This window comes from Salvelinus sp. IW2-2015, unplaced genomic scaffold (genome assembly GCF_002910315.2).
Source record: "Salvelinus sp. IW2-2015 unplaced genomic scaffold, ASM291031v2 Un_scaffold3585, whole genome shotgun sequence".
Lineage (NCBI taxonomy): Eukaryota > Metazoa > Chordata > Actinopteri > Salmoniformes > Salmonidae > Salvelinus > Salvelinus sp. IW2-2015.
The window spans coordinates 120,112-134,506 of NW_019944863.1; the positions used below are offsets into that span (position 1 = coordinate 120,112).

Sequence of the window (14,395 nt, forward strand, 5' to 3'; positions counted from 1 at the left end):
GAGTGGCAGGTTAACAGCCTGATATGGACAGTGATGGTGCAGAGATGGCAGGTTAACAGCCTGATATGGACAGTGATGGTGCAGAGATGCAGGTTAACAGCTGCTGATATGGACAGTTGATGGTGCAGAGATGGCAGATTAACAGCCTGATATGGACAGTGATGGTGCAGAGAATGGCAGGCTAACAGCCTGATTGGACAGTGATGGTGCAGAGATGGCAGGCTAATAGCCTGATTGGACAGTGGAGGTGCAGAGATGGCAGGTTAACAGCCTTGATATGGACAGTGTGGTGCAGAGATGGCAGGTTAACAGCCTGATATGGACAGTGATGGTGCAGAGATGGCAGGTTAACAGCCTGATATGGACAGTGATGTGCAGAGATGGCAGGTAACAGCCTGATATGGACAGTATGGTGCAGAGATGGCAGGCTTAACAGCTGATATGGACAGTGATGGTGCAGAGGATGGCAGGCTACAGGCCTGATATGGACAGTGATGGTGCAGAGATGGCAGGCTAACAGCCTGATATGGACAGTGATGGTGCAGAGATGGCAGGCTAACAGCCTGATAGGACAGTGATGGTGCAGAGATGGCAGGCTAAACAGCGCCTGATGTGGACAGTGATGGTGCAGAGATGGCAGGCTAACAGCCTGATTGTGGACAGTGATGGTGCAGAGATGGCAGGTTAACAGCCTGATATGGACAGTGATGGTGCAGAGATGGCAGGCTAACAGCCTGATGTGGACAGTGATGGTGCAGAGATGGCAGGCTAACAGCCTGATGTGGACAGTGGACGGTGCAGAGATGGCAGGTTAACAGCCTGATATGGACAGTGATGGTGCAGAGATGGCAGGTTAACAGCCTGATATGGACAGTGATGGTGCAGAGATGGCAGGTTAACAGCCTGATATGGACAGTGATGGTGCAGAGATGGCAGGTTAACAGCCTGATATGGACAGTGATGGTGCAGAGATGGCAGGCTAACAGCCTGATATGGACAGTGATGGTGCAGAGATGGCAGGCTAACAGCCTGATATGGACAGTGATGGTGCAGAGATGGCAGCTAACAGCCTGATATGGACAGTGATGGTGCAGAGATGGCAGGCTAACAGCCTGATATGGACAGTTGATGGTGCAGAGATGGCAGGCTAACAGCCTGATATGGACAGTGATGGTGCAGAGATAGCAGGCTGACAAGCCTGATATGGACAGTGATGGTGCAGAGATGGCAGGCTAACAGCCTGATATGGACAGTGATGGTGCAGAGATGGCAGGCTAACAGCCTGATATGGACAGTGATGGTGCAGAGATGGGCAGGCTAACAGCCTGATATGGACAGTGATGGTACAGAGATGGCAGGCTAACAGCCTGATATGGACAGTGATGGTGCAGAGATGGCAGGCTAACAGCCTGAATGGACAGTGATGGTGCAGAGATGGCAGGCTAACAGCCTGATATGGACAGTGATGGTGCAGAGATGGCAGGCTAACAGCCTGATATGGACAGTGATGGTGCAGAGATGGCAGGCTAACAGCCTGATATGGACAGTGATGGTGCAGAGATGCAGGTAAGCCTGATGTGGACATGATGGTGCAGGATGGCAGGCTAACAGCCTGATGTGGACAGTGATGGTGTAGAGATGGCAGGCTAACAGCCTGATGTGGACAGTGATGGGCTACAGAGATGGCAGGCTAAAAGCCTGATATGGACAGTGATGGTGCAGAGATGGCAGGCTAAACAGGCTATGGTGGACAGTGATGGTGGTAGAGATGGGCAGGTTAAAAGCCTGATATGGACAGTGATGGTGGTAGAGGTGGCAGGTTAAAAAGCCTGATATGGACAGTGATGGCAGTTAAAAGCCTTGATATGGACAAGTGATGGTGTAGAGATGGCAGGTAAAGCCTGATATGGACAGTGATGGTGCAGAGATGCAGGTTAAAAGCCTGATATGGACAGTGATGGTACAGAGATGGCAGCTAAAAGCCGATATGGACAGTGATGGTGCAGAGATGGCAGGTAAAAAGCCTGATATGGACAGGATGGTGTAGAGAATGGCGGTTAAAAGCTGATATGGGCAGTGATGGTGCAGAGATGGCAGGCTAACAGCCTGATATGGACAGTGATGGTGCAGAGATGGCAGGCTAACAGTCTGATATGGACAGTGATGGTGCAGAGATGGCAGGCTAACAGCCTGATATGGACAGTGATGGTGCAGAGATGGCAGGCTAACAGCCTGATATGGACAGTGATGGTGCAGAGATGGCAGGCTAACAGCCTGATATGGAAAGTGATGGTGCAGAGATGGCAGCTAACAGCCTGATATGGACAGTGAGTGGTGAGAGATGGCAACTAACAGCCTGATATGGACAGTGATGGTGCAGAGATGGCAGGCTAACAGCCTGATATGGACAGTGATGGTGCAGAGATGGCAGGCTAACAGCCTGATATGGACAGTGATGGTGCAGAGATGGCTGGCTAACAGCCTGATATGGACAGTGATGGTGCAGAGATGGCAGGCTAACAGCCTGATATGGACAGTGATGGTGGAGAGATGGCAGGCTAACAGCCTGATATGGACAGTGATGGTGCAGAGATGGCAGGCTAACAGCCTGATATGGACAGTGATGGTGCAGAGATGGCAAGCTAAAAGCTGATATGGACAGTATGGTGCAGAGATGGCAGGCTTAACAGCCTGATATGGACAAGTGATGGTGCAGAGATGGCAGGCTAACAGCCTGATATGGACAGTGATGGTTGCAGAGATGGCAGCTTAACAGCCTGATATGGACAGTTGATGGTGCAGAGATGGCAGGCTAACAGCCTGATGTGGACAGTGATGGTGCAGAGATGGCAGGCTAACAGCCTGATTGGACAGTGATGGTACAGAGATGGCAGGCTAAAAGCCTGATATGGACAGTGATGGTGCAGAGATGGCAGGCTAACAGCCTGATGTGGACAGTGATGGTGTAGAGATGGCAGGTTAAAAGCCTGATATGGACAGTGATGGTGTAGAGATGGCAGGCTAACAGCCTGATGTGGACAGTGATGGTTAGAGATGGCAGGCTAACAGCCTGATGTGGACAGTGATGGTACAGAGATGGCAGGCTAAAAGGCCTGATATGACAGTGATGGCTGCAGAGATGGCAGGCTAACAGCCTGATGTGGACAGTGATGTGTAGAGATGGCAGGTTAAAGCCTGATATGGACAGTGATGGTGTAGAGATGGCAGGTTAAAAGCCTGATATGGACAGTGATGGGCAGGTTAAAAGCCTGATATGGGACAGTGATGTGTGTAGAGATGCAGGTTAAAAGCCTGATATGGACAGTGATGGTGCAGAGATGGCAGGTTAAAGCCTGATATGGACAGTGATGGTACAGAGATGGCAGGCTAAAAGCCGGATATGGACAGTGATGGTGCAGAGATGGCAGGTTAAAAGCCTGATATGGACAGTGATGGTGTAGAGATGGCAGTGTTAAAAGCTGATATGGACAGTGATGGTGCAGAGATGCAGGCTAACAGCCTGATATGGACAGTGATGGTGCAGAGATGGCAGGCTAACAGCCTGATATGGACAGTGATGGTGCAGCAGATGGCAGGCTAACAGCCTGATATGGACAGTGATGGTGCAGAGATGGCAGACTAACAGCCTGATATGGACAGTGATGGTGCAGAGATGGCAGGCTAACAAGCCTGATATGGACAGTGATGGTGCAGAGATGGCAGGCTAACAGCCTGATATGGACAGTGATGGTGCAGAGATGGCAGGCTAACAGCCGGATATGGACAGTGATGGTGCAGAGATGGCAGGCTAACAGCCTGATATGGACAGTGATGGTGGGAGAGATGGCAGGCAACAGCCTGATATGGACAGTGATGGTGCAGAGATGGCAGGCTAACAGCCTGATATGGACAGTGATGGTGCAGAGATGGCTCAGCTAAACAGCCTGATATGGACAGTGATGGTGCAGAGATGGCAGGCTAACAGCCTGATATGGACAGTGATGGTGCAGAGATGGCAGGCTAACAGCCTGATATGGACAGTGATGGTGCAGAGATGGCAGGCTAACAGCCTGATATGGACAGTTATGGTGCAGAGATGGCAGGCAACAGCCTGATGTGGACAGTGATGGTGCAGAGATGGCAGGCTAACAAGCCTTGGATGTGGACAGTGATTGGGACAGAGATGGCAGGACTTAAAGCCTGATAGGACAGTGATGGTGCAGAGATGCAGGCTAACAGCCTGATGTGGACAGTGAATGTTAGAGATGGCAGGTTAAAAGCCTGATATGGACAGTGATGGTGTAGAGATGGCAGGTTAAAAGCCTGATATGGACAGTGATGGTGTAGAGATGGCAGGTTAAAAGCCTGATATGGACAGTGATGGTGCAGAGATGCAGGTTAACAGCCTGATATGGACAGTGATGGTGCAGAGATGGCAGGTTAAAAGCCTGATATGGACAGTGATGGTGCAGAAGGCAGGTTAAAAGCCTGATATGGACAGTGATGGTGCAGAGATGGCAGGTTTAAAAGCCTGATATGGGACAGTGATGGTGAGAGATGGCAGGTTAAAAGCCTGATATGGACAGTGATGTGCCAGAGAGGCAGGTTAAAAGCCTGATATGGACAGTGATGGTGCAGAGATGCAGGTTAAAAGCCTGATATGGACATGATGGTGCAGAAGATGGCAGGTTAAAAGCCTGATATGGACAGCTATGGTGTAGGATGGCAGTTAAAAGCCTGATATGGACAGTGATGGTCAGAGATGGCAGTTAAAAGCTGTATTGGACAGTGATGGTGCAGAGATGGCAGGCTAAAAAGCCTGATTATGGACAGTGATGGTGTAGAGATGGCAGGTTAAAAGCCCTGATATGGACAGTGATTGGTGCAGAGATGGCAGGTTAAAAGCCTGTATGACAGTGATGGTAGAGGATGGCAGGTTAAAAGCCTGATATGGACAGTGATGGTGCAGAGATGGCAGGTAAAAGGCCTATATGGACAGTGATGGTTGCAGAGATGGCAGGAGCAGTGATAGAGATACTAAGGGCAGGCATTATTTCAGGTACAGAGGAATGTCGGGAGGACGCAGGAAGGGACAGAAGAAAGGAGGCTATATTTACAAGATTAAGGGTGGGACACAGACCGGTTTGAATACAACCTTATATGTGATCCAACAGGTAAGTGTGATTTATTGCCAGGAAACAGAGACTGTGGATCATGTATTGCTACAGTGTGTGCAGTATCAGAGGGAAAGAGAGAGGCTGAGATCCAATATGATGGAGAAGGGATAAAGTAGTTCAAGATTAATTTGAGTAGAACGCCATTTTATATAGTCTCACAACATGTTGTTATTCTCTTAAGAGCAACGGGCGGCAGGTAGGATTTAGTTTTCCATGTCTCTGGCCCACACTCCCGTACAGTAGTGGGCGGTAACGCACCATCATTTGATGCCAACCGCCATAAACTCCACCGAAGAAGAAGAGACTCCTCCCTTGTCTTCCTTATCTTTGTGCGTTGTGAGGTATGTTGTGTTTGCTAGCTGCTAGCAAAGCATTTCGGGTATTTATAAATACAATAATGTGATTTACTATTTTAGAGCASGTAACAGTTAGGTATAACCTTATTATTCTGTTTTTCCAGTTAACTTAGCGTGGTCCGTCGCTTATTGCCAACTCACTCAGATCTACTTAGGTTAAGGAGAGTGAATGCAATGTCAAGCTAACCAGCCTGGTAGCTAACTGACGTCCAATTCTTGCTAGCCAGCTAACGTTAGCTTACAATTTGCTAGGAAGAATATATTTGATCTCAAATCATGAGTGAAGAGGASAGTTCCACATCAGCGGGTAACAACAATAAGGACTCAAGCATTCTCCTCACCAAGGACGGACAGACGTACTACGTRGACAAGAGCGGTGTTGTCGACAGRAGAAATGTAGTCACGCCGCAAGAGTCGGACAATAACATGTTCTCGTACGACATGGATGATGCCGACGAGGAGAGCGATGTTCTGGACACATCGGACCCGCGGGATAGCGCTGCGAGTCCCGAGGAACTCAACGACGAAGAAGGGTACGGGGATAGCGATAACATTTCAAAGACTTGTACATACGACGGTTGCACGGAAACTACGACCCAGGTAGCCAAGCAGCGGAAGCCGTGGATGTGTAAAAAACACCGCAACAAGATGTACAAAGACAAATACAAGAGAAAGAAGAGCGACCAGGCTATGTCCACTGGGAAACAAGATGTAAGACTGTATCTGAGTGACACACACACAAACATACATACACATACACGTTGCAATATATGTGCATGATTTTGTTCAAGCCCAGTAATATTACACATCCAACTAATCATCATATATACTTTTTTTTAATTGTCTGTTATATTTAGTACAAGGCTGGAACAAAACCTTGCTGTGGATCCCCAAGACTAGGACTAGAGAGATCTGGTCTAGTCTAAACAATGTGATGGTTATACGTTGAACTGTACTGTGTGTGTGTGTGTGCGTGCGTGCGTGTGTGTGTGTTGATCAGGAGAGCTTGGAGGAGAGGCCTGTATCTGTGAACAAGCAGCGTCTTGGTACTGTGGGGGACCGGCCGGCCAGACCCTCCCTCATCGAACAGGTGCTTAACCAGAAGAGACTGGTGAGTCCTGGACACAGACGCACGCACAGACAGACAGTAAATACTGACTGACTGACTGACTGGCAGAAGGTTAATACTGACAGACAGACAGGCGGTTAATACTGACTGACAGATAGACAGTTAATACTGACAGACTTACCGTTAATACTGACTGACGGTAAATACTGACTGACTGACTGACAGACGGTTAATACTGACTGACTGACTGACAGACGGTTAATACTGACTGACTGACTGACAGACAGTTAATACTGACTGACGGACTGACAGACAGAGAGTTAATACTGACTGACAGACAGACTTACCGTTAATACTGACTGACTGGCGGTTAATACCGACTGACTGACGGTAAATACTGACTGACTGGCTGACAGACAGACAGTTAATACTGCTGTAGTTATGCCAGTTCACCCACATCTCTAGCTGTTGCAAAATAGGTCTAAATTATGAAGTCAGACAATGCATTACACATCACACTAACGTGTGTGTGTGTGTGTGTGTGTGTGTGTGTGTGTGTGCGCGTTCTGTCCCCAGTCTCTGCTGAGGAGTCCTGAGGTGATCATGTTTCTACAGCAGCAGCAGCGTCTCCTAGCCAACCAGAGCCTCAGCCAATCACAGCCTCACTTCCAGGGCTGCTAACGGCAACAGGGGAGGAGCCAGCTTCTCTGGGTGTTCTGGAACTATTCCCGTGATTCCACCTATGATTCTGACAGGAGAAGAGACCATAGAGATCCTGTTCAATTCCTAATTCTGTGAGAAGGACTGACTCGTTATCAATACAATTAGGAAATAGAATACTAGATGGCAATGAACCTTCTATTGATGAGATTAGATCAGCCATGTTGGTCAGGGAGGTGGTCAACTATGGTTTGCCAGTGTTGTGATGATAAGATATTGTATAAAACAATGACTTTGAATAATTTATCTGCACTGTATGTTTGTTAGCCAGCCAGTTTTAGAGGAATGGATTCAAGAAATGTTTTTAATTAACTACCAAAATGCCAACATTATATTCAAACAAAGCAGTCAATCTACAGCCAGACACTGGCTGAAATCAGTTGGTGATTGGATTTAAGACAAGTTGTAAATGGAACAAGTACTGAAATTCACTCACAGCTTTCCAATATATTTTGTGTGACATTTTATGGTCTGTTTAAATATATTTTAGAGGTTGTTTATGCAGAATATGTGTATAAAAATATCAGTATAAACTGTATTTATAACTATATGACAATAGTTTATGTTGATAATAATTAAATTACACAGCTTGTGATGTATCACACGTTTTATTTTCCTACATCAGGAAATGCATCACCTATGCCTCTACGGCCARTCATTCCTATTAGACTGGTTTTGGATTTCTCCCTGACCAAGATGGCTGCCATTTCATTCTATTCTYGAACTTTGAGAGATTATGACATAGCTCCTCTAGTAATTGAATAGGATCTCTGTGGTCCTTGCTACCTAGGACCTGTACTCTTATCATCAATGACCGAGCTTCCATGATCAATCAATAAATAATTTATACCATACATGAACCTGTTAGTGCCAACAACATGTGTCACTCTTATCAGCTAAAAACAGAAGTCATTGTTTTGTATTGTTACAAGAGGACCGGTCTTGGCTTCTTGCTCAAGTCTATTTTAAAACCAAACCCAACAGATACTAAACGTGAATGATAGAATTTTATAAACTTCTGCTGATAACTTGGCAGCAAATACTAGTGTGGTTGTAACATGGCTAATTTATCAAGTCTGAATTCACTGTCAGTTTGTCTGTTTTTACGTGTGACAATCATGCTTCTAGGCGTGCGGTTACGTGTGTGTGTGTGTGTGTGTGTGTGTGTGTGTGTGTGTGTGTGTGTGTGTGTGTGTGTGTGTGTTCATGCACGCCATCACATGGTTTCTAGAAGGTACTAATGCTCGAGAGCTACTGTGTCGTTGTGTTACGTCAGATAGCGTGACGATTTCGCCTTGAAAGACGGAGGACTCCACCTGACATCAATGCTACTGTGTGTTTTTAACTCTTTAATCTGTTGTGCCGTGTGTATTCTGTATCTTGGGGTACACGTTGTACCACAGATCTAGGATCAGATTACCTATCCATAATACTAATAATGATCGTTTAAGCCATTTTATACCAGGGGTCGGGGGGTGAAAATTACAATTCCCTTCAATGAGAAAAGTTTGCAATTTAAATTAAGTTTACTTTCTGAATTGACTGGAATTGGAATTGACCCCAACCCTGATGTATACCCTACACAAAAATGCATCTTATCAACTGGCTACACAAAATTATCTTCCTGCCTTGTTGAGACAAATTGCGGGGTTGCCCATGTGCGCATCTTTGTGCTATGTAAGTAAATATTATTTTGCGTTCTTCAGTAGGCTAGAAATGAGGCTTTAGGGGACAGAAACAGATCTGCACTTGGAATCAGTGATTATTGGGGCAACTTCAACCTACTAGTCATCTATAGGTAACAATGTTCTTGGAGGTACTGCAGGATTTTGTCCAAACGAGGCACAACACCTGACACCGGAGCTAATTGATCAGTTCAGTGATTGCCTTAATTCAACACACCTGGTCTCCCAGATCGGTTAAGTCTGACATGAAGGGCCTGTGGGACTCCAGGAACCAGGGTTACCTGGTCTCCCAGATCGGTTAAGTCATGAACATGAAGGGCCTTGGGTACTCCAGGAACCAGGTTACCTGGTCTCCCAGATCGGTTAAGTCATGAACATGAAGGGCCTGTGGGACTCCAGGAACCAGGGTTGCCTGGTCTCCCAGATCGGTTAAATCATGAACATGAAGGCCTGTGGTACTCCAGGAACCAGGGTTACCTGGTCTCCCAGATCGGTTAAATCATGAACATGAAGGGCCTGTGGTACTCCAGGAACCAGGGTTACCTGGTCTCCCAGATCGGTTAAGTCATGAACATGAAGGGCCTGTGGTACTCCAGGAACCAGGGTTGCCTGGTCTCCAGATCGGTTAAATCATGAACATGAAGGCCTGTTGGTACTCCAGGAAACCAGGGTTACCTGGTCTCCCAGATCGGTTAAGTCATGAACATGAAGGGCCTGTGGGTACTCCAGGAACCAGGGTTACCTGGTTACCTTGATACAGTTGAAGTCGAAGTTTACATACACTAAGGTTTGGAGTCATTAAAACTCATTTTTCAAACCACTCCACAAATTCTTGTTAACAAACTGTAGTTTTGGCAAGTCGGTTAGGACATCTACTTTGTGTATGACACAGATAATTTTCCAACAATTGTTAACAGACAGATTATTTCACTTACAATTCACTGTATCACAATTCCAGTGGGTCAGAAGTTTACATACACTAAGTTGACTGTGCCTTTAAACAGCTTGGACAATTCCAGAAAATTATTTCATGCTTTAGAAGCTTCTGATAGGTAATCATTTGAGTCAATTGGAGGTTCCTGTGGGTGTATTTCAAGGCCTACCTTCAAACTCAGTGCCTCTTTGCTTGACATCATGGGAAAATCAAAAGAAATCAGTCAAGACCTAAGAAAATAAATTGTAGACCTCCACAAGTCTGGTTCATCCTTGGGAGCAATTTACAAACGCCTGAAGGTACCACGTTCATCTGTACAAACAATAGTACGCAAGTATAAACACCATGGACCACGCAGCCGTCATACTGCTCAGGAAGGAGATGTGTTCTGTCTCCTAGAAATGAACGTACTTTGGTGCGAAAAAGTGCAAATCAATCCCAGAACAACAGCAAAGGACCTTGAGAAGATGCTGGAGGAAACAGTCAACGCCCTATAACACAGTCAACACCCTATAACACAGTCAACGACTACAACACAGTCAACGCCCTACACCACAGTCAACGCCCTACACCCACAGTCCAACGCCCTACACCACAGTCAACGCCCTACACCACCAGTCAACGCCCTACACCACAGTCAACGCCCTACACCACAGTCAACGCCCTACACCACAGTCAACGCCCCACAACACAGTCAACGCCCTAACCACAGTCAACGCCATACCCCACAGTCAACGCCCTACACTACAGTCAACGCCCTACCCCACAGTCAACGCCCTACCCCACAGTCAACGCCCTACACCACATCAACGCCCTACACCACAGTCAACGCCCCACACCACAGTCAACGCCCTACAACACAGTCAACGCCCTACACCACAGTCAACGCCCTACACCACAGTCAACGCCCTACAACACAGTCAACGCCCCTCACACAGTCTAACCCCTACCCACAGTCAACGCCCTACACCACAGTCAACGCCCCACACCACAGTCAACGCCCCACACCACAGTCAACGCCCTACACCACAGTCAACGCCCTACACCACAGTCACGCCCTACACCACAGTCAACGCCTCACAACCACAGTCAACGCCCTACAACACAGTCAACGCCCTACACTACAGTCAACGCCCTACACCACAGTCAACGCCCTACACCACAGTCAACGCCCTACAACACAGTCAAACGCCCTACACCACAGTCAACGCCCTACACCACAGTCAACGCCCTACCCACAGTCAACGCCCACACCACAGTCAACGCCCTCACCACAGTCAACGCCCTACACCACAGTCAACGCCCTACACACAGTCAACGCCGTCACCACAGTCAACGCCCTACACCACAGTCAACGCCCCACAACACGGTCAACGCCCTACACACAGTCAACGCCTACAACACAGTCAACGCCCTACTACAGAGAACAAATGTTTTCAGAAGGACAAACAGAAAAGTCACTTACCGATCAGCATCTCTCTTTGAGCCTATCAGGAACCTGGTGGGAAGAAAGACACTGTCAAAGCCAGTCAAAATATTATGTTTCTCTGCAGGTTTGCACCCCCCCCCCCCTCCCTTACGGCGGATGTATGAGGTGAAGGTTGCTGCTGTCCTCTGCAGCGCAGTAGATCTTTCCGTAGACCAGAGGGTCTCCCACCGACTGGAATGGACACCTTGGTCCTCTGGCCCCAACCTCACACTCAAACGTATAGTCATCTATCACTTCCTGTTCAGGGGGGGAAGATAAAGAGTGTGACACCAGGACCAGGAAGTGAGTAGTCTTACCTCTGCAGGCCAGACAGTGGGTCAATAAAGAGGGGAAGATAAAGAGTGTGACACAGGAAGTGAGAGTCTTACCTCTGCAGGCCAGACAGTGGGTCAGTAAGAGGGGAAGATAAAGAGTGTGACACCAGGAAGTGTAGTCTTACCTCTGCAGGCCAGACAGTGGGTCAGTAAGAGGGGAAGATAAAGAGTGTTGACACAGGAAGTCTTACCTCTGCAGGCCAAACAGTGGGCTGAGATTCCTGCCGCTTCACGGACTCTCTACCACTGCATATTTCTCTACCTGGAACACAGAGACAGTCTGAGCATGAACACTGCTCAGGGCTCAAATCCAATAGAAGTCAGTCAATTCAGGAAGTAAACAGGAAGTAAACTGAAATTCCAATTCAATAATAAAAATGTTTAAAAAACAGCATCTATTTTCAATGAGCTCGATAACCTGAAAAAGGAGAAACAATTTTATTCAAAAGGTATTTTTCATTTAAACCACTTCCTGAAATGACTGACTTCCAATTGATATTGACCCGACTCCACGGTAGACCCATCCTCCTAGACTCCACGGTAACCCATCCTCCTAGCTCCATGGTAGACCCATCCTTCTAGACTCCACGTAGACCCATCCTCCTAGACTCCACGGTAGAACCATCCACTAGACTCCACGTGGTAGACCCATCCTCCTAGACTCCACGTAGACCCATCCTCCTAGACTCCACGGTAGACCCATCCTCCTAGCTCCACGGTAGACCCATCCTCCTAGACTCCACGGTAGACCCATCCTCCTAGGACTCCACGGTAGACCCATCCTCCTAGACTCCACAGTAGACCCATCCTCCTAGACTCCACGGTAGACCCATCCTACTACACTCCATGGTTAGACCCATCCTCCTCTAGACTCCACGGGTAGACCCATCCTCCTAGACTCCACGGTAGACCCATCCTCCTAGACTCCACGGTAGACCCATCCTCTCTAGACTCCACCGGTAGACCCATCCTCCTAGACTCCACGGTAGGACCCATCCTCCTAGACTCCACGGTAGACCACCTCCTAGACTCCACGTAGACCCATCCTCCTAGACTCCCAGTAGACCCATCCTCCTAGATCCACGGTAGACCCATTCCTACTACACTTCCATGGTAGACCCATCCTCCTAGGACTCCACGGTAGACCCATCCTCCTAGACTCCACGTAGCCATCCTCCTAGACTCACACGGTAGACCCATCCTCCTAGGACTCCACGGTAGACCCATCCTCTAACTCCACGTAGACCCATCCCCTAGACTCACGGTAGACCCATCCTCCTTAGACTCCACGGTAGGACCCATCCTCCTAGACATTGTTGGTTCCACATATAACACATAACAAACCAAAGGACAGGAAGACATTGTCGTAGACTGAGCGTTACAGGAAGACTTTATTTTCTTTTCTTCTATTGCTCGATCAGTAACCAGCTTTGACATTTTTTTGTTTTTAAATAAAACGGTAGTCGGCATGGCTTTGAGCGGCGAGAGGAGGGATTGGGAAAGAGGAAGAGATGAATGAGTAGAAAAGAGCATGAGGACGGAGACGGAGGTGAACTGTGATTGTGACAATGTTTATAGGAGATAAATCTCTCCCCATTCTGTCCATTGTTTCCATGCAGTTCCGTCTAATGTCCTTTAGAGGGTTGCTGTTGTCTTAGCTGCTGGCCAAAACTGGTGGGAGATCAAGTTCAATCAACCAATCAAATGTCTTTATAAAGCCCTTCTTACATCAGCTGATTATCTCAAAGTGCCGTACAGGAAACCCAGCCTAAAACCCCAAACAGAAAGCAATGCAGGTTAGAAGCACGGTGGCTAGGAAAAACTCCCTAGAAAGGCCGAAACCTAGTAAAAACCTAGAGAGGAACTAGGCTCTGAGGTGCGCAGCCTCTTCTGGCTGTGCCGGTGGAAGATTATAACAGAACATGGCCAAGATGTTCAAATGTTCATAGGATGACCAGCAGGGTCGAAATAATAATAATCACAGTTGCCCTCTGACAATGATCCAAGGGCAGTTTTCGATCCCTAGTGGTTATGGGTAATGATGTAATTTGTTTAACCTAGTGATTATGGTAATGATGTATTTGTTTACCTAGTGGTTATGTAATGATGTATTTGTTTACTAGGTGATTAGGGTAAGGATGTATGTTTTTACCAGCGGTTATGGTAATGATGTATGTTTTACCTAGGTGGTTGTGGTAATGATGTATTTGTTTACCTAGAGGTTGTGGTTAATGATGTATTTGTTACCTAGGATGGTTAGTGGTAATATGTATTTGTTTACCTAGCTGTTATGGTAATGATTAATTTGTTTACCTAGGTGATGTAATGATGTATTTGTTTACCTAGGTGATATGGTTAATTGATGTATTTGTTTACCTAGTGTTATGTAATTATGTATTGTTTTACCTAGTGATGTATAAGGTAATGATGTATTTGTTTACCTAGTGGTTATGTAATGCTGTATTTTGTTTACCTAGTGTAATATATGGTTTCTAGCGTTATTATGATGCATTTGTTACTAGGAATTATGTAAAATGATGGATTTGGTTTTGTTTTAACCTTTAAGGGCCGAAATTATGGGTAATATTTATGGTACCTTAAGTGGGTTATGATAATTGAATTTTGTTATTTGTTTACCTCGATTGAATCTC

At 46.8% G+C, this 14,395-nt stretch overlaps 1 protein-coding gene across 1 annotated transcript; it reads left to right on the forward strand.

Moving 5' to 3' along the window:
• The first annotated feature begins 5,482 nt into the window (after positions 1 to 5,482).
• LOC112076117 (regulatory factor X-associated protein) lies at positions 5,483 to 7,921 on the forward strand. The gene is made up of 3 exons (XM_024143001.2): positions 5,483 to 6,244; positions 6,534 to 6,644; positions 7,179 to 7,921. The coding sequence occupies exons 1-3, from the start codon at positions 5,810 to 5,812 to the stop codon at positions 7,281 to 7,283; spliced, it is 651 nt and encodes a 216-aa protein (XP_023998769.1). The 5' UTR covers positions 5,483 to 5,809; the 3' UTR covers positions 7,284 to 7,921.
• The last annotated feature ends 6,474 nt before the right edge of the window (positions 7,922 to 14,395 follow it).